The 20,856-nt window shown below is 43.6% G+C and overlaps 1 protein-coding gene across 1 annotated transcript in view; it reads right to left on the bottom strand.

Annotated features, from left to right (window-relative positions):
• LOC146816469 (uncharacterized) overlaps positions 1–20,856 on the bottom strand; it is a 396,549-nt gene that overhangs the window by 75,293 nt on the left and 300,400 nt on the right. Inside the window, exon 6 of the mRNA XM_085610300.1 lies at positions 13,306–13,640. Within this exon, the coding sequence (XP_085466426.1) occupies positions 13,306–13,640 (335 nt within the window). The remainder of the gene's footprint in view (positions 1–13,305; positions 13,641–20,856) is intronic.

The raw sequence follows: 20,856 nt of genomic DNA, 5'->3' as shown, positions 1-20,856 counted from the left end.
TCGCAAACTCCATGAAACTAGGAGGGAAGACTATCTAAAATGGATTAAATTAAGAAGGGCAGCTAGCGCTAAACACTCTCAGAAGTACTGGCGTTTGATTGCCGAAAATTATGGCTCCAGGGTGAAAAGCACAGGCAAGTCCCATTTCTGAAAATGCTACGGTGGAATACATTTCCCAGTTGTACGCAGGTAACCATGAGTTAGATAACCCTGTGACCCTTTGTGTGGATGAGGTGTTGTATTTGGAATATGGTGCTCCCTCTGTTGACGAGGTAGTGGGGTTTATAAGGAATGCGAGAACCTCTGGCACTTGAAGACTGATTAGGTTCCCATTGTAGTCATTGGAAAGGAGGCCTTAGCTTGGATCTTTCCATGCCCCTTTATTTAATAATTATCATTGTTCCGGGAAAATCCCCAAATCATGGAGGGTAGTCATTGAGCCGCCGTACAAGAAGGGCCCTAAATCCTCTCTGGCAAGTTTCAGACAAATAGCATTGCTGGGTGCTTCTGGCAAACTCTTTGCCAAGAGAATGCTTTCTCATTTACAGCAGTGGGTTCTAGGGCAGAAGATTGTTCCCCGAACAAGCAGGTTTTAGCAGGAACCATAGCACACAGGATAATATTGCGAACCTACCAACAGTAGTGGAACAATATGCCATTTCCCGAGGCATGCCTGTATATGTCTACAGAAATCAATAGAGTTCATTGTCAGACACGGTGGGGAAAGCTGCTTCTTTTGGGTGTTCCAAACCAACTTTTGGGTCTTCTCATGGAATTACACACAGATAATTGGTGCCAAATTTTGATGGGTGGGATGCAGAGTTTATCCTGCAAGGTTAAAATCCAAAACGGTCTTAAGCGAGGTTGTCTGTTCGCTCCCCTTTTGTTTTTCTTATATGTTTATAATCTACCAGGCACCTTAAATGAAGTGAGGGGCGATCCTACCAGAAAAAGGGTGATGTCTAGCGGCTCCCTATTGTATGTCGATGACGCAGCCATAATAGATCTTACCTCTATTGGCTTGCAAGTCTTCTAGTAGCATTGCCAAAGTACGCCGAAGTCCATTTCCTGAAGACGAATCTCTCTAAAAGCAAAGTCTTGATCTTTCGTAAGAATGGATCAAGAATAAGGAGGAATTTTAATTGGTACCTGGGTACTGACCAATTGAAAACAGCGGACTTGTATTTTTATCTTGAGACTATTTTCTCTAAAAATGGCCAAGATGCTGATCTTATGAGTCTCTGTTAGAGTAGGGCCTTTTCGCAGGCTAATGCTTTGTACAGATTTTACAAAACATGTGGGAGATGTCATTTTGGGTAGGTCTAGTTTATAGGGCCAAAATGCCCCCCTCTGTTTTATGAGTTTAAAGTGTTAGATATGAGTGACTGTCACTCTTTTGAGGGGATTGAAGGTCGAATTTGTCAGATTTGTAATTTGAGTGCACTCTCAGCCCCATATGCCCTGCGCTAGAATTTGGCATGTTATCCTCTCATTCCTTTTCAATGGCAGCTGGTTTGAGGTGGGGAAATGCATTCCTATGTGGTGAGGATGGAACATTGCGGGCATCTTTAAAATGTGAAATTCTCTCTTCAGATAGAACGGGCTAAATTTTTAGGACTATTAAGCTGGCTAAGGACATTTTTGGTCTAGATCTGAAGATTCTTTTATGTCCAAGTCCACTCTTAAGAGCTTAATAAAGCGCTCAATGTTTAACATAAGTTTGGCCAGAGATAAAGCCCTAAGCCAGTTAAACAGGCATAATTTGGTGGTTCAGGGGAGCAATTTGAGAAATAAGCCTCAGCCTTACCTCAAATGGAATTTGCTCCATAGGAATAGAAGTTAATTTTATTGCGGGGACTGAATCCGCTTCCTTTACATGTGATTAATGGCATTTGGGATAAAACTCAGAAAAAGGTTAGAAGATTTGAGTTGTCCCAGCTACATATTCAAGATCTGAATCATGTATTACTTGTGTGTCCTGTGTTAGAAAATATTTGTCGTCAGTTTTTAAGGCCTTTATTTATTAAAGATAACCTCCATTCCGCCCTGGAGGCAAGTAAATTCATGTTTTACAATAAATGAAATAATATGCAATAAGATTTATCAATGTTTAGATCCTTGTTGAACATCTCTCAAGGCCCTGGTGTATGATGCTTGTTTCCAGTCCATGGAGGACCTGGCCTGGCAGTTTCGGGCTGGACTGTTCCCATTGGGCGCAGGGTCAAGACTGATTTGCATATGGCTGGGTCCAAACTGGTATGGCATGGTGAGCAAAAAAACAATGGATTTAGGCCCAGATCTCTGTACTGGGGTGCATGTATGACCTTGTTCTGCATTCTGTCCATCAATTGTTCTTTTTGTACCTGGTGTACGATGGGCAGGCGTTCTAAAATAATTTCAGATCCTTTTAAAAGATCTATTAATGCTATGCCTATTTCGTAAGGTTGCTTTTACAAAAAAAGTATTACGCATTTTGCACTACGCATTTTGCACTTTCTAGGCAATGAAAATGAAGTTTCAAATTTTTTACAATTTACAGATTTGGGAATAAGTGATGTGCAAGTCAGATGGCATTGCATACAGTACATAGTGTTCTATGGTCTGTTGTGATGTTTACGCATTCTTGATTGTGCTATGTCTATTGCCTTGTTTTTAAGGGTGTCCTTATATAACTGTACTTTTAGAACGGCAATTATGTTCATTTTTCTATTTGGTGCTATCCACGCCGTCACTCTACAAGGGATAGCAATCAATTCTCTTAAATGATATATGCACTAGATTGAGGGTTTTTATTCTTTTGAACATGTACTATGTATCATTGTTTTATTACTCGGTCATGTTATGTGGACGTTTGTAGGAGTTCCGTATCATAATAAATACAACTGAAACTGCCCTGCACTACCTCAATGGCAATGAAAACCATTACTGCAGATTACATAAACTTCTTATGGCATGTGTTCAGCGAACTATGGTACATGCTTTTGTTAAGCCATTTTAGTACAGCACACAGTTTTAGCTCTTTCAGTTGAAGGGGCGAGGGGGGGTCTTATTTTAGCCTCCATTCAGTACAGAGGTTGTATGTATAAGGTACTTCTATATACACCTTATTGAAAGGCAACGGAGCTCTGTATATCATCAAAGAAGAGCCATCACAACATGATAGAAGTGGTAGCTGGTTTGTGGAATGTTGCTGATGCGGTTTGACGTAAAAGTGTGAATCATGGTCTGTAAATCTATCACCTCTTGTAGCATAGTCTCTGCGCAACCCACCATGACGCAGCCCGAAGAAGATGAAATAGACTGCTGGCAAGAACAAAACAGACCACCTTGGAAGAGAATATGACAAGATAAGGGCAAGTTTAACAGGGCTATTTACTGAAACAGTGCTAGGAGCATCAACACTACAAAGAAACAAAAGGAACATTCCAAAAACATGGGCTTAAAGAGAAAAAAGTGTGCATACATGAAGTGAAATAGACAAAAGTGAATGGTTCCTTTTACACAATACATAGGTGTAACGTTTTGGGTTTGCAGACCTGGTTGCGATACTTATTGTTAATGCATCGTGCCTCTGTGCGAGGACTGCCAATCTCACGTGTGTGTGTGTGTGTGTAGCTCTCCCTTGGAAGCAGTTGTATTGAGGGGCTGGCAAGTTAAAGCGGGACTCAGAGGGGAGGAGAGAGAAAGAGCAGCTGACTAAGGGGGCTAGCAGTAATGAGGAAGGGGGTGGATGGGAAGGAACAGACGCCCTTAGAAAACCGTAAATGTGATGAGATAAGGCCAAGATTTATAGGGTTAACAGAAAAGGCGCTAGGAGCATCAACACTACAAAGAAACAAAAAAGGAACCTTCCCAAAACAAGGGCTGAAAGAAAAGGATTAATAGTGCGCATACACAAACTGAAATAGACAGAAGTGAAAGGATACAAGTAATAGCCTACTGCTTTGTGGAAGGGAGCAAGACACAAGGAGGGGGGACACATAACCCACACAGCAGCAAGCTTTTGGGAAGTACATGCTACCCAAAAATATCAGAAAGGTTTGAAAATACAGGATCAAGTAAGTGGCCTGCTTCATGAGTGGTTCATTAAGGATAAGTTACTTACCTGTAATCCTAGTTCTCTTCCAGGGGTATCCTCTTCAAAGTCATAAGCACATGAATATTCCCGCCCATGCGCGTGGACCCCGTAAACATTTGAAACATGTGTGTGTGAAACCATATATGTAGCTCTAAATATATTATTATTATAGAGATTTTTGCAGCTCGAGGAATAAAGTAATCGTGCCTAAAAGACTTTGGGACTCGTGTTGTCTTGTGTTCGCCGAGAGGAAGTACCAAGACAGCCTGCTTTTCGTTGATATATATATATATATATATAAAACAATGCAGCCTTCCATACCCTAAAGGCTGAGCAATGTTGTAAGAATTTCCTTTGCACATATATACAATTCCAGTAAAGCAGGGAGAAAGAAAACACATTTGAAAACGGATTTAAAGCACAACAGAAATCATAATCCTGCTAAGAGGAATGCAAAACATTAGTGTAGGCAGCTGAAAAGCTAACCCACAAACACATAGAATAGAACTGGCACCGTGTCTTTAAGGCAGCTATGACCCCTAGCTTACCATCATGCCTCAGGGGTGACAGCTAGGTCAGTTTTTCTTTCTGGCTCCTTCTGTTGACCCTGGTAACTTCAGCTCTCATTTTTTTCTGGTTTCTGTCAGAAATTATTACTTATTTTTTGTCAAAGCTTTTTACTTCGACGTCTTTTTACTGTTGAAGTAGGTTCCTACTAATTTTGAGAGTTCAGCATTATTTTCCACTCAATAAAGCCCTCTCTTTTTGACTCCTGCCCTTCCTGTGGCAAAAAGAAGGCTAAAACAACCATCCTGTCTGTATCCTTTGCCTTCCTAATGATCATACTCCCAAGACTTGCCAGCATCGTCAGTCCCTGTCCAAGAGAACTCTGAAGGACGTAGAGTATTTGCCTCTATGGGCTGGCTGAGAAGGGAAAAACACCTTCAAGAGGCAGGTCTCCGGTGAAGAAGAGAGCCAGATCTTCATCCAGAAGTAAGGTCCCAATCTGCTCTCCATCTGCGTCGGGCTCGGCACTAAAAATACCTTCATCGTCAGCGAAATCGTAGACTAAAAGACCATCGTCTGCGGGCTCGCCGTCGAGAGAACACCGGTCTTTGACGAAGACTACAGGTACGTCACATCCTCCGCCGTCGTCAACCCGGTGACGATCAGCGTCGAGGAGCCAACACTAACGTTGAGAGAAGTCTACGTCGTCCGTTCGGCATTCGACGTCGAGGCATGTTCCGCCATCGCATCGGCATCAAAGCAAGCGTCTGTTACTGTCAACCAGGCGACGTTCAACGTCGAGGTCTAGATCTGCATCGACGGTGAAGGATTCGTCGTCAAGACCCAATGTGAAGTATACAAGACGTCGTTTGATGTCAAGGCGGCGGACTCCATCGACGTCAGAAAGTGCCCCGATCTCAGCTCCGCTGGCTTCCATCAGGTGCTCGGCGTCGAGAGAGATCTCCGAGAGGTCTAAGGACACGATGTCGAGAAGGGTTTCTCCGTCGATTCGCACTTCGTTGGGTTCTCCCAGACGCTCAACGTCGAGGGAGAAGTTGGGGAGGTCCAGGTGTTCGACGTCAGAACATTCAACGTCGAAACACAAGGAAAGGTCGAGGTCGAAGAGAAGATCCCTCTCGAAAGGTTCACCAGTTATGGTGGCACATAATCTCCATCGACGTCACATCATTCCTCAAGACGCCGCTTAGTCTCTAAAGACCGCAGAGAGTCCTCTGTTTCAGTTATGAGCTCTCCCCAGGTGCTCTCAACATCAAGAAGCTCTTCTGCTCAGTCTCCAGAGCAGGCAAGATCATCACCAAGGAGCTCTCCACGGAGGCAAAAATCTCCTTCCGTTCATCTTTCGCCAAGACGGCTTCTACCCCTCCATCAATGGCAGAAATAACCTTCTGGTCAAGCACAGCAGCCTACGGTCTATTCCAGTCCACTGCACAGATCTCCACTACAACGACTGGTGCAGGAGGTGGACAGGTCTCCTACTACTCGGGCCAGGGATCACTGAGACAAATCTCCGGAGCATAGTCCAGCTCATGCTCATCATAAAAGAAGAACGCCATCTTGGTCGTCTTCCTTGACTCACTCTTCAAAAAGGGACTACTCTCCTACCCTTACCGATAGCCCTCCTTCAAGAGTGTCACCTATCGACGACGTCAGCACCTTCCATGATGTCTTTCCTAGAGGGGCGCAGAAGCGGATTATAGACATGTCGGCACCTCAAACTTACACATCAGTCATTTTTCAGACTCTCCATCAGCTGTCTGTGGCTAGACCATTGCTCTCACTGATCCCTGGTCTCCTACAGCCAGTAATGGAAGTTTTTCGCACCCCATCCTCGATTAAAGCGGCTCCTGCTAGGATCCAGAAAAAGTACAAACCCGCTGAATCGGATCCTTTATTTCTCAAAATAAGATCCTCCACCGGATTCGGTTATCATCGCAGCAGACGCATGCTGTCGCTTCCTCTTCCTCAGTTCCTCCATGCAAGGAGAGTAGTGCTCAAGATTCTTGGGGACAAAAGCATGCAGCTCTGCAGCATCTTCTTTGAAGGTGTCTAGCACTGCAGCCCTGCTGGGCCATTATGACAGATCCTTATGGGATTCCTTGGAGCGCTTCAAAGAGAAGCTGCCAAAGGAGGATCACAAAGATTTCGCGGCGATTCTACAGGCGGGGACGCTGGTAGCCAATCAAGTGATCAGCACAGCAGCGGATGGGGCTTCTCTGGCTGCACATTCGTATGTGCACGGAGGTCTTTCTGGCTGCGCCTAACAGCTTTGAAACCGGAAGCTCAGCAGCGTATTTTAAGTCTTCCGTTCTCTGGCAACTCCCTTTTTGGATCACACACACCGACGTGATGATGGCCAGGATGAAGGCCGAGCTAGATACACTGAAGACTGTAGGCCTAGAGAAGAAAAAGGAGTTCAGGCGTCGCTACAGGCCTTATAACCGCAAAAACTACCATCAGGGGGTTCAAACCCGTCAATGGTCGCAGAAGCAGCAATCCAGATCACAATGTAAATGTAAATCCAGTATTTGTAAAGCCCACAGCTACCCGAAGGCATACCGGCGCTGGGGGCCGTCGGGAAAATTAAGCGGGCTATTGCCCAGAGTCACATTGTGCTTGGCTGACCTGCCACCGGTGCCGGGGATCGAACCGTGAGCCCCAGCATCCGGTTGTCAGTCGCCCTGTCCGCAGCACCACACCTCTTCCCGATACCAAGGCCGTCGTTCCTCTACACGCAGAGGAGGACATCGGCAGCAATCCCCCTCCACAGCCAAAACTCCAGGCAAGCAATGATTTTCTGCTTCCTCTAGCATTGTTGCTCACTACAGTGGGAGGGAGTATCTCAAATTGCATAAAAGAGTGGCGCGACAAAACCAAAGATCAGCGGGTGCTAAATATACTGATTAATGGGTACGCGCTACTTTTCTGCGCACCTCCAAGAGACATTCCTCCAGTAAGATCACGTCCCTCCTGCTCAACGAGGAAAAGGAATTTACTCCAGATATTTCCTTGTACCGAAAAAAGACCAAGTACACAAGTTCAGACCTATCCTGGATCTCCGATCTCTGAACAAAGTCATACGAAAGGAGAAGTTTTGTATGTTGGCCCTCCATCAACAAGGGCCAACATCTACATCTACAGAAAGGGGACTGGATGTGTTCGATAGATCTCCAAGATGCGTACCTCCACATTCCAATTGCTCCACGGCATCGCACTGTTCCTGCAATTCATGGTAGGTGCAAAGCATTACCAGTTCAGAGTGTTGCCGTTCGGCCTCAAATCTGCGCCACGCTGATTTACGAAATGCATGGCCGTGGTGGCTGCAGCATTACATCGCCAAGGCCTGTTTGTATATCCATACATGGACAACTGGCTGTTTAAGGGTTCATCTCCTTACATGGTGCAGAACCACTAGCGCACCTGCCTAGAGCTACTACACTGCTTGGGACTTCATGTGAACATGGGGAAATCAGTTCATCAGCCCACTCAAACGCTCCACTATCTGGGCACCACCCTGGACTCCGGTCTAGGAAAAGTGTTTCCTTCAGAGGAGAGACTGTTATCGATGAGAAACAAATGCAATATCATCCTTCAAGCACATCAACCATCAGGGAGGCAAGTGGCATCTTTACTGGGGTCGATGGCCTCTTGCATATTTCTCATACCCAACTCTAGAATGAGACCGTTACAGCAGGATCTGGAAGACAAATGGGACCAATCCTCAGGACATTGGGAAGACCGAATTCTCCTCTCTCAATCAGCGAAGAGGTCCATTGTCTGGTGGACTCAGGCAAAGAATCTCCCAGTGGGAGTCCCATTCCAACAGCCTCTCCCAAAACAATCCCTGACCACGGATGCATCTCTTCAGGGATGGGGGGGCATACCTGGGTCAACTGCAGACTCAGGGCAGATGGTCGAGCAAGGAGCAGACCTATCATATAAACATGTTAGCGCTGCGGGTGGTTCATTTAGCCCTCAAGGCATTCCATCCATCGATTCAGTCCGAGTCGATTCCGATATATATATATATATATATATATATATATATATATATATATATATATATATATATATATATATATATATATATATATATCCACATATATATTTTATACGTTTCCGGGGTCCCAACGCATGGGCAGGAATATTCATGTGCTTATGACTGATGAGGATCCGCTGGAAGAGAACAAACGGTTGAAGATCCAGAGCTTTAAAGCCCTCAATAATGGACATAGTTATGGTAAAGTCTGCTTTGTCAAAGTGAAAATTAAAGGCATCTGATGATACAGGGAAATATTGCCTCAGTCAACCCTGCACATCAGCAGGACCTGGAGGTAGATAAATAATAGTGTCAGAAAGAATTATGCTTTTGTAATGACTATGGTGAAGGAGACCCCTTCACAATCTAGATGGCCAGGTCGGCAATCTGACACGCTAGGAAATAGCTAAACCACCACCCCTTTTCCCAATGCGATTTTGTCTGATAATACAGTATCCAGTAGGAAGGCTTAGTGCGATATCAAGTATGGAGTGCGACATCAGGCATGAAGTGCTCATGAAGCCAGGTTTTAGTAAGGAAAACGGCATCCAGCTGATGGCCCAGTAGGAAATCAAACACATCCAAGTGCTATTTTATCAAAGAACGACAACTGGGGCTGAAAAACAAAGAATAGCTTGATTTTTGCCTCAGCCTACGGTCCACTTTAGAGGGAACAGTGGGCTCACCAGGCTCCATGTTGCGATACCCATACAGCCAACAGCCTTGGCTAACATCAAGGAAGTCTAATTTAGCGTTACAACTAAATGCAGATACTGGGCACAGCTGTAGCAGATGTTTATCACAATAAGTGAGCCTACCTGAAGAATGCTGACCAGAATTTCTGGCCCCGGTTGGGTGCTGACAAGATTACCATAGGCGCTCCTTTAGCGAGCCCGATACATTTGCCTACTGTGGGTCCGTGCTATGCCCTGCATTAAATAGGGCAGAAAACCACGTGGGCAGTGAGCAAACACTACTAGGCTGCTCACCTGTCCTAACATGACATGAGTGTCTATCTAGTTGGATCATTTGCAAGAAGTTGGGTCCGACATTTATCTTAGTCAGGAGGGTAAAGAGGAAGTCCCCACCCCACTGATGCAAATGCCTTGTGAAAATCTGGCAATTTGTCTGCTAACACCAAGGTGTTGGGAACTCTCCTCATGTTGAGTCAGGTAGCCTGGTTGGGCCTGAGGCTCACTTGATCTAGGTGCACAAGAGACCGAAATCAGTCTTTTGGACAACGGTATAGCCCAGATTTTAACCTCTATGTTAACTGGCCAAGTCTCTCTGCAACCGTATAGCTGATTATTTTGAACAGAAGGTCCAGTCACTACAACAAGATTTCCCAGCACCCAGTCTCCGCCGTTAACAATAATGTTGTTTAGATAATAACAGACCAGCCCTTTAAACGTTTGGGTCTTTCAGCCGAGACCAAACTCGCCAGGTAACTATTGCTGTCAAATAAGGTTTACCTTTCGACCCTTGTCCCCCTTCAATTCTACATGTAATGATAGACACTGTCAATCTAGTCATAAATAAGATAATACATGCTTCCCTGTCATCAGCCAAAGTTCCCAATGAATGGAAGCTGGCAACGATCAAACCACTCCAAAAGAAACAACTTGCCGATCCCATCACACTTACCAACCTTCGACCCAGCTCCCTACTCCCATGTCTAAGCAAGATCACTGAAAAACTAATTAATTGCCAACTCATGACTTACCTGGAAGGACCAAACATTTTACACCCTAACCAATCAGGTTTCAGGCCTCAGCACTCTACGGAATCAGCCCTCCTGTACATTGTTGAATCCCTTAAAGCTGCCTTTGATCAAGGAAATAATGCTGTATTGGTCTTATTAGACCTATTGGCCGCATTTGATACGGTCTTGCATGCCATCCTCTTGGACCGTCTCGAATCCTATGGTATCTCTCATCTTGCCCAGGCCTGGCTCAAATCTTTCCTGCAAAACCGCAGACAAGTCATAACCCTTGAGCCATGTCAGTCAGAAGAAAAACCTCTGCTTTCTGGGGTCCCACAAGGGTCTATCCTCAGCCCAGTGCTCTTTAATGCCTATATGGCCCCATTGATTAGTCTATCGTCCTTTAACATCGAGACCATCTTATATGCGGACGACACGCAGCTAGTCTTGGTTCTAGACAAAACACCACACTGGCAGAAGAAAACCTCTGCCAATGTCTCACAGCGGTTTTTCATTGGATGAAAGCCAACCACCTAAAATGCAGTTCAGAAATCATGCCTGTGGGGAAAGGGAACACCTTCTCCCCCAGTCTATGGTGGCCATCGGACATCCCCCCCCTCCCCCTAATACAGTAAAGGAAGCCAGAAATTTGGGAGTCAAATTTGACACAACACTATCCTTCCACCAGCCATAATTAGCAGTAGCTGGGACCTGCTTTCAAATGATAAAATCACTTTAAAAAGTTATTCGACTTTCTCCCCGCACGGCAAGACAAGCATTCACAGTGGCTCTAATTACATCTAGATTGGACTACTGCAACAGGCTCCATGCGGGCGCCAACATGTCAGACCTACACAAACTCCATATGATACAACATGCAGCTGCCCGCCTAACTAAAATGGCCCAGGAGATCATCAGCATCGGCTACTTTGGAAGCTTTACATTGGCTACCAATTCACAAAAGAATCCTGTTCAAGATCCTGATAATTACCTTCAGAATCGTCCATTCCATTCAATCTTCCATTCCTCAAGTCCTCTCTACCTCCGGCCCAGGTTTGGAGCTATGTACCTCACCGTACTCTTAGATCATCTAATACTCACCGTACTCTTAGATCATCTAATACCAATCTGCTAAAACCCCCAGTGTTTAGATGCGTCTCTAAAGGGGGAAAATCTCTTGTAGTGATCGGCTGCAAAGCCTAGGATCAACTCCCCAACCACCTTTGTTTTATCCAATCAGAAACTCTTTTCAGATTAGCCCTGAAAACCTGGATTTTCACAGCCCCTGACGCACTATGCAATGCACTCATCTGAATCACTACTCCACCTTTGTTTACCCTGTCTATCTAGCGTTTCACTTAGAGCCATGATGCTCTTCGGAGTGATAGCTGCTCTCTACAAATGCCTGTTAACATAACAAAATGAAGAGCAGAGTTCAGGGGGAAGGCCAGTTTTATAGATAACTATGATGTTGGCCAACCGCATAGCTGGGTAAACCATGCTGCCGTTCAGGGCCTGTGCAAAAGCCTCCTTCCACAAAGGATGTCCCAGGCGCAAACAGCAGGCCTTGAATAATTCCACTGGAATCCAGTTAGGTGCCAATGTGTTGAGGTCTGCAATTGGCTCAGGGCTGTCCCCAATTCCAAAAGGGCAAGGGGCTCCTGTAAGAAGCCCTCAAAACAGCGTCTCCAAGGTTTATGAAGAACCAATGATGGAGAATCAAAGGTCTTTCACTGAGCTTTGCTTGAGTCATAAACAAACCATCGTCCTCCCTGTTAAACCAGCAGTATAACTGGAAAGCTGAATGGATAAAGTGGCTTGAATGGATCCTCAATCTGACTTTCCTTTTAAAAATCAACTGCAGCCATGCAGCATTTTGCTTCCTTTTTTTTTTTTATAATGATATTCGAGTGAGCAGTTTAGCCAAACATATTTTATAGTGCCAAACCTTAATTCAAATTTGCTTTATTAAAAATTAAGAAACGCGTTGCCTCCTGTAAGTATGTAATTTTCATAAGATCATTTACTAAAAGCCCAAATGGTATCAACTGAAATGTGTTCCTGGATATAGCACAGAGGCAGAAACCGTCCAATATTGATGAATGGAAATTTTATTCACAAATTTTAGTTCTGTAAAATGCTTATTTTTAGTGCACCATTAATAGCAAATCTGCCATATTTCTAGTAGTAAGTCTTGGTACAAGAAAGAGAGAATTCTACAATAGAAAAAAAAAACAATTTGAAATACAGATCAAATGCATTTAATCTACACAAAAATAACAAACTTTGTACAGAAACAAAAATCCCCCCCCACCCCCCATTAAGAAGAAAAAATAAAAGAAAATAATTAGCAGGCCCGAACATTTACCATTTCATGTGGTCGACATCCAATGAGCACCCAAACGTCACGTTTCTTCTGTGCTATGCATGTATAGCATGCGTCCGAAAATACCAGCTGAAATTTACCACAATGCTCTAAACAAACCCACACAGTCCTCCAGCTCTGCTTATGGGATACAGATTTCTAACATGAATATAATTGAGCAATAAGCAGAGATGCAACTAAACACGCATAGTATCCAAAAAGTTACAACAAATAATCAGCAGCTTCAAGGGAGGATCCTCTCTCTGGAGCCACGGAATTATCTAGGTAGAAAACTGTAAATACATATTTTAAGGAAAAATAATAAATTCATTTATAGCACAAGGCACATCAAGCCTGGCCAAGGTAACATCTTAAAACAATTAGCTGTGGCAAAACATACCTTCAATGCATGTATAGCGCACCACGGTGGATTTAAAAAAATGGTATTCTCTCAAATGAACCTTTTTTTATTTAAATTGTTTGATGTATGTATAACTGTGTTAGGGCGAAAGAAACTGGTAAAACTTTGTGACAGTTGGCAATGCTCATACAGTTTATTTTGATTAAGAAACTATGATCACAAATAATGCCCTTACCTCAGTGGGAGATGCATCTGGACTTGAGGGCCTTCGTTTTCTGCCTTCGTCAGTCATACGCTGGCCTTCAGGGCTCCTTGATGCAGCTGGTTCTTCGGGGTTCTCTTTTTCTGCAGCATCTTTGGTTTCAGGCGAAACATTCCGGGATATGCCAAGGTCAATAGAGAGGGCATGGGCTACCTTATCGAGTTTGGACTCTTTAATATCTGCTGCGCCGCCCTGCTTTTGCAGAGCTGCAATCTCATTGATAAGGTAATCGTGCACTCTGTTCACCTCTGCCAAGAGAGGGTCCTTATGACCGTCCTTTTCCCGGCGTTTCTTACGAAGCATCTCTCCTGATAAACACACAAAAACAATGGGCACATTAGACTAAATAATAGCCATTTTAGACATTTTAGTGAGGGGACTTGTTATGGTGACTGGTAAGGTCAAGAATAAATGGATATTAAACAGATAAAAAAAAGTAGCAAGTTAATTTGAAAGACTTTTCTATGATTGGAGGCTGTTTTGTAAATCGATTTTGAAAACATATCCAAGCTCAAGTGACCAAACATTCTAATGTAGCGCGCTTTGCTTAAAGAGAAATTGGACTTACCTTAAGACAGCTTTCAAGACTTGCCCACAAAAATTTGAAGGTATGCTGCTCTCAAAATAGGCAATTAGCACGATGTGAGATCTTGGATGTAAAACTGCACTTGGTGAAATGTTTAAAACAAATTTTGAATATTGACCAGTCCACGCCACACAAATGTGCGTCTTACAGTATAAAAATAAATTGACTTAACACTGTACTAGATGAGGACTACGGCCAAGAGAAGCTTGCCATGGTTGACTTTGAAAGATGCAGTGATTAAACAATTTACTGTCAGGTGTCATCTGACTTCCACCACCTCATATGCCCCAAAACCTCATATGCTGTCTAGTACCAAAACCTGCAAAATCATCTGCAATTTACTCATTATTCCATGTTAAACAACAATCCATGGAAAAATACCGCAATTCTATTACTTTATGGAACTTCATATTCAAAAGATTCTCAAAGTGCAGCATACAATTCTCTTCAATTCATGTAGCTCGGTGCCATCTTTAATAAAAATAACAGCAGTGCAATAGTTGCACCCACAATAGCTGTGGGGAAAAAAAAACACTAATACGGTACAAGGTTGTTATGCAACACATACTGCTAAACACAACAGGAGCAGAATCCAGTAGAAAATTATGATAATTTCTAGTAATGTGTGCATTTTTATTCCCTCCAACTTCAATTGATTTACAGCCAACAGTAATCTCAAAGTGGAAGGAGGTAAAAAAGTGCTACCTCACAGCTCGCTGAAGAGATACATTTAGACCAGCATACTATTTTTTTCTTATTCCGTATGTTGGCCAGTTGTGAGCAGGGGCGGCTGGTGACATTTGAAAGTGGTGAGGCGTAAAGTAATTGGCATACTGCACCGTAGCGAGCGAGCCCGAACCACCATAAGGGGTGTTCGGGGGGGGGGGGGGAAGGGGATAGCAGGAAGGTTAATAAAGCAATTGTGAAAGTGCAGTTAGTTCATTAATTAAAGAGATGTCATATAACTAAAATAAAGTAGTGCCTACTCAGTTTGCCCTAGGGAGTTTGTGACCTACAGTGCCTCATCTCGGTTGCTACAGCAAAAAGTTGTGCCTTCACTCACTTGGTGCTGGAAAGTTGAGGTCTGGGTACTTTCTGTAGGTTGATATTGGAAAGCATGTGGGTGGCTTGCAGTCCGTTGTGCGTTACATAAACTGTCCTGTGTGCTTTTGTGCTGCCACTCGCAACCATGACCATTTAAATCTGCTCAAGGAGCACATTTGTGTTTTGATATTTTCGATAACAGTTTAATAATAAACTGAGCCCTTTCATGTAGTGGCAATGTCAAATGTTCCACTAAATACAGTTATTTGGTTGTGAGGAGTTCAGAATCGAGAGGGAAAAAAAGCTATCGTTATGTGGCTCTTAAGGACCACTTTCACATACTCTCCGATTGTAAAACAGCGCACATCTGAAATCAGCACCGCTTAGGGTTTCAATGTACCGTTCTGACACCTGTCTCCCAGCCTTCGCCAGAAATGCCAGGGCTGATCCCTCAGGTCGTCAAAAGTCTACCATAAACCTTGTCTGGCTTCGGCATTCATGAAAAGTAGCATAAAAGACCATGGTAAACAAAGTCGGACTGACGCCGTTTACATGCAGGCTCCAGCTATCTCCGAAGGCGAATTAAGTTGGGCATGCTCCGACACGGAGGTGGGGATGCATGTACCTATGGTGTAGTACCAAAATGCATTTTTAATTTCTGTGTTTTGGAAAGATGGATGAGTGATAGACGTGGTTTATTTTTTTTTTATTATCTGCTTCCGTCCTGTTTTAAGAACTGGATACCAGTGAGGGGCTATTAATTATGCTCAGACATGCCTCTTAATTACTCACGGAGCAAGTGATCTGCCTTGAACCCTGAAGCTGACCTTTCTCGCTTTATTCCTTTAAACCATCAGCCCATCAAATGCGATAACGGCAACGGAGCAGAGCGGCTGGTGATCGCCGCGCCATCTATCACCAGAGCAAAGTAAGGCACGTAGTAAAGACCCGATCGGCTTAACTTGGGGCAGAATGGCAAACAACATTAACTTTATAAAAAGTTTGCGGGACTCGGGAGTTAAAACAAAAACACAGCAACATAGATTACTGTTACCTACATGAGCGGAGGAGACACAATCGCCAGTCACAATTAACAGACGCAGAGCTGGGCAACAAAAAGTAAGGCTTCAATCACTCACTGGCCTCAAACAAGTGAGGGAGTCGTTGACGTCAAGTCGGCCTGCTGCACTGCAAGCGTCAGCCTGGACGTCACGTCACCACCCGAAAATGGCCAATCACTGCATGGCTTCACATGAAGTCACAGAGTGATTGGCCATACATAAGTGCGGCTGCGGCAGTGCCACCACCCCGCGGCCCGGCACCCAATAAATGTATTGCCTCATTTTGCCTGCCCTTCTGCGCGGTGGACCAGCCAATCCTGGCATACTAGTAGTACCAGGACAAGCGTATAATAATTTTATTCAGCGAGATTTCGGGTCACTGCGCTTGAGTGACTGTGCGTCCATGTGGCTTAGTGGGGCTACGCCCCAATGGACGCACCGCGTCTGGTTGTGAGTGCCTTTCTGATAATTGGTGTGATACAGTACACACCTCACATCAGAAATGCTGCATGTTGCCTTTCAAACATTATTTTTAGATTGACAGCTAGGTTGAAATGTATTCTTTTGTTTTTGCATGCTAACATTATAGCTATTGGGTAAAATATGTAAAATCAAAATCAGGCCATGTTGAGTATCAGTATGAATGCTGATTTTGTAGTCTTAATCTTGTTGCACACTGTGCACCAGAAATGTTTCAAGACATGTCTTCAGCAAGCTACTTCTCTGCATAACCAACATGCAGGACCAAAACAGTCTCAAGTAAGCAATAGTCTTTTACATGAATTACGCCGTAATACGACTGCATGAAGGAATATGCAGAGTGCTCTAACTTTCTTTAGCAATCCCCCAAATTTAGGGCACGGACCATACTAAGAAGGAAATCCTATCAGTTAGAAAAACAAGCATTTGCAATGCAATTGGTCTCGGCTTTGGGACCTCCTTATATGTATTTAGTTATGCAGCACTGAAGCCTGGGTGCTGAAAACATCTACTGTTCTTTAACATGGAGAGAAAGTAAGCACCAAACTGCGTGACACGCTGGGTATGCGAACACATGGAGAGAAATATTGCCTTTCAGTGGAAATATTATAGTACAAAGCTCTGTTTTTAATATGAAATCAGGGCCTTCGTTGGTCATATCACTGAAAATACAAGATTTGAAAAAATTATTATTGTCTACGGGTGCTCATGGAAGACAATTTCCATGGACTGGAATCTAGAGAATGCTAAAGTGATTCTGGTGTTTTACTGACCTCTGCTGGTCGTTTTCTATTAAGACAGTTAAATAGAGGCAGTTGAACTGAAAAAAAAGTCCCTAATCTGAAGCAGACAAGTCCTAGGGCTGATCTCAAGAGCCCACAAAGTACATACACATAAGTATATACTAAAGTGTATACAAGAAGTCTTGAATGCTCGACCTAAAAAGTAAAAGTGCTTCCAATAAACCAAATAAAAAGGAGGGACACATGTCACACAAAGCATTAAACTATACTAAATCACATACGACACCAATCCCTGCCCCTGGTTGACACTACAAACTGGTAGAGAAAACGGTGCCCCAGGAATTATTTTAACCCCTTCAGCGCGGCGCGGATTACCGCGCTGTGCTGAAGGGTTCTTGCGCGGACGGGGCCGTGACGGAGCGGTTCCGTCATGCGCACAGTGCGACCGACGCGCATGACGGAACCGCTCCGTCACAAGCATCGAAAGGGTTAAACACATGGGAAGTGAAACATTAACCCTTTATAAATTCCAGTAGTAACGTGGTTCCAGGATGAACAGCAAGTTCAGCAGAGGATTTCCTCAGTGACAGGCAGGACATCATAATAATCCAATAGTCGAAAACAAGCTATCCTCCTGGAGCCAAAAAGAAAGAGGGTGTGTGTTCTAGTAAAAAAAATATAAACAGCATAGCAAGATAATGTACTCACTTAGAAGGCGGGAAATCCTGGAGAATGGGGAGAACTAAAACAGAATACAGCCCTGCTAAAAAGCTGCACCCAAAAGGTTTCACCCACTACATTATCTGTTTTAAAGCCGGACAATAGAGTAATGTTGGGTACAGTAATGGCGGATTCATGGTGATCTCTCGGTCTATTGCTGCAGTGCACACTGAAGAAAAACACATTGGGTCCCTCTCAGAAGAACACTGCTGCCTTATGAAACTTCAGGATGCTACCTACCTGGACACAGACTTATCGAGGTATGCTAAACCACTGCAGCTAAACTCTATTTCAATTCAAATAACTTTATTCGATTGTAAGTAAAAAACAATCATAAAAGTATAAAATAACAAAACATTACAGTTCATTAAAAAGGGGATTCATAAGGAAGTCACATCATATGGGAAACACATTATCCTAGGTAAAAATAGAGAAAGATACCATTTATACGGTAATCCTATTTCTAATAGAAATCACTTTCTTTAAGTACAATGTAATTGTTGCGACACAGAGGCAATTGTCCAACCGTTGAATTTCATACATAGCCGGGCGGCATTGCCGATGCCCGATCTCTCTTAAAAAAGGTAATAATTGGACAATCCTTATTTGATGATAGAATTTACAAAATAAAACAACATGCATTGTACTTTGGGGGGAACTTCCATCACAGGGACAGGGAGGTAATACATGGGACCAATTGTTAACTGATGGGAAGCTAACCAATCTGTGAAACAGTCCCAACCTAAAACGGGTTAATATAAATCTATCGTAATTACCCATGACATGGATCAGATAGGGTTGAATGTTAAAAGAAGTTAAAATTAATTGATGATTTAAAACAGTGGGTTTTGTGATCTCAGCAGTAATTCTTAAGGATTTTAGAAAGAGCAAACCCTCTTTTTTAAGCTCTTTCCGTGAGATAGCAAGCATGGTATGGAGTTTTAGAAAATAATCCAGTTTACCAATATCACTTAAGAATTTTTGTACGTAATTCAGCCACGGTATCCTCGAATGTCCATCTAGTTTTAAAACATCTGCCGGTATGACTCTGTTGAGTTTGGGTTCTTCTTTTGTCCATACCCTATGCCAAAGTAATACCGGTTCCAGCTTGATAATGTCAGATATAAAGGGGAGTCCCAATTCCGAGTGACAAATATAATTAGAGGAACTCCTGGGGACTGCGAGGATAAATTTTAGGAAAGAATTTTCAAGTATCTGGAGCTGAGAAGTATCAGCGAGGCCCCAGATCCCACTACCATACATTGCGGCAGAAACGCATTTGGCTTTATAGATCTTAATTAATTCAGTAGGTGGTCTGGTGCCTAATTTCCTCGTGAAGGATCTAAGGGCGGCAATTGCACGGTTCATTACCAATCTTTTAGCTGATATAGCCTCGCCCCAAACATCCTTCGCGGTAAATAAAATGCCCAGGTAGGAGAATTGCTTCGTACAAGATAACTGCTGACCCTCAATGAATATAGTCTTTTTAATTTTTGCACTTCTGCCACAGCGCATGATGAAAGTTTTTGCTATATTAACTCGTAGGCCCAGATCTTTCATGAAAAGGGCAAAGTTCTCCACCATGCTTTGTAGACCCACTTGAGTGCGAGACATTAGTGCGGCATCATCCGCATACATTAATAACGGTATTGGACGACCGGCTGCGTATGGGGGGTCAAAACTTGTGTTGCACAGGGCCTTCTCCAATCCATTGATGTATAGATTAAAAAGGAGTGGTGGCAGGACACAGCCCTGCCTAACACCACTCCTGATAGGGATTTTGCCCGTGCATTCTCCCTTTCGTCCGTAACGAACCCGAGCGGATGCATCACTATAAAAACATTTAAGAAAATAAATAATGTTTTCTTCAACCCCAATTTGATCCAGAAGGGTCCATAGTTTAGAGTGAACCACACAGTCGAAAGCGGCTGAGAGGTCAACAAAGGCCACAAACAAATTCTCCCTCTTAGCCCTGGTATACTTCCCGGTCAACATTAAAAAGTTAAGGCCCTGTTCCACGGTTCCCAGACCAGGACGAAATCCGTATTGTAGGTCGGATAAAATAGAGTTATTCTCAACCCATGAAAATAGACGGTCCAGGATGACACTTCCAGCTATTGTGGTATAGGAGTTTAAAAGGGAAATGGGTCTATAACAACCCGGGTCAAGTCTATCCCCCTTTTTATAAATTGGGACTATTATCGACTCCACCCAAGTGGGCAGTAAGTCCGTCCTGCAGCTGGCGTTAAGCACCTGAACCAAAAGAGGGGCCCACAGAGACAGAAGAGTCTTAAACACATCTATAGGTACGCCATCAGGGCCAGGGGCCTTCCCACCCTTACTTATTAGTATGGCCTTTTCAACCTCTTTTAAGCAAAACTGCATATTGCCCAGGAGAGGGTAATCCAAAGGTTTACAAGGAGAATAAAACAGGCCGTCACCCTCGTACACATTAGAGAAGTGATCAATCCATTTGTCCTCTGGGATGGCTATCTCGATAGAGGGGCGGACCTCTTCTCTAAGAAATGGGTTTCTAATGATTTTCCAAAACCTTGCACAGTCATTAGTGACCGAAGCCTGGTGGAGCGCTTCCCAGGATTCTTTCCTTAACTCGTCCTTTCTCTCTTTTAATGCTAGTTTATAGACTTTCCTAGCTCTACGAATATCTTCCGCGCACCTGGGGTGGATAGCTAGCGTTTTCTTTAAATGTGAATATGCTCTGGTGCAACTAGAGTTAAACCAGCCATCCCTCGGTGCAATATTGCTTTTGCATTTCCTCGTTAGGGAAGATTTAATTTCGTCACAGATTGTCGAAAAAGAAGCAAGGATATTATCTGGTATAGCATCTTCTGAGAGACAAGTCAGGAACTCCGGAGCACATTTATTTAAT

Source organism: Triturus cristatus, chromosome 6 (genome assembly GCF_964204655.1).
Source record: "Triturus cristatus chromosome 6, aTriCri1.1, whole genome shotgun sequence".
Taxonomy (NCBI): domain Eukaryota; kingdom Metazoa; phylum Chordata; class Amphibia; order Caudata; family Salamandridae; genus Triturus; species Triturus cristatus.
This window is presented reverse-complemented; position numbering and strand designations above follow the sequence as displayed.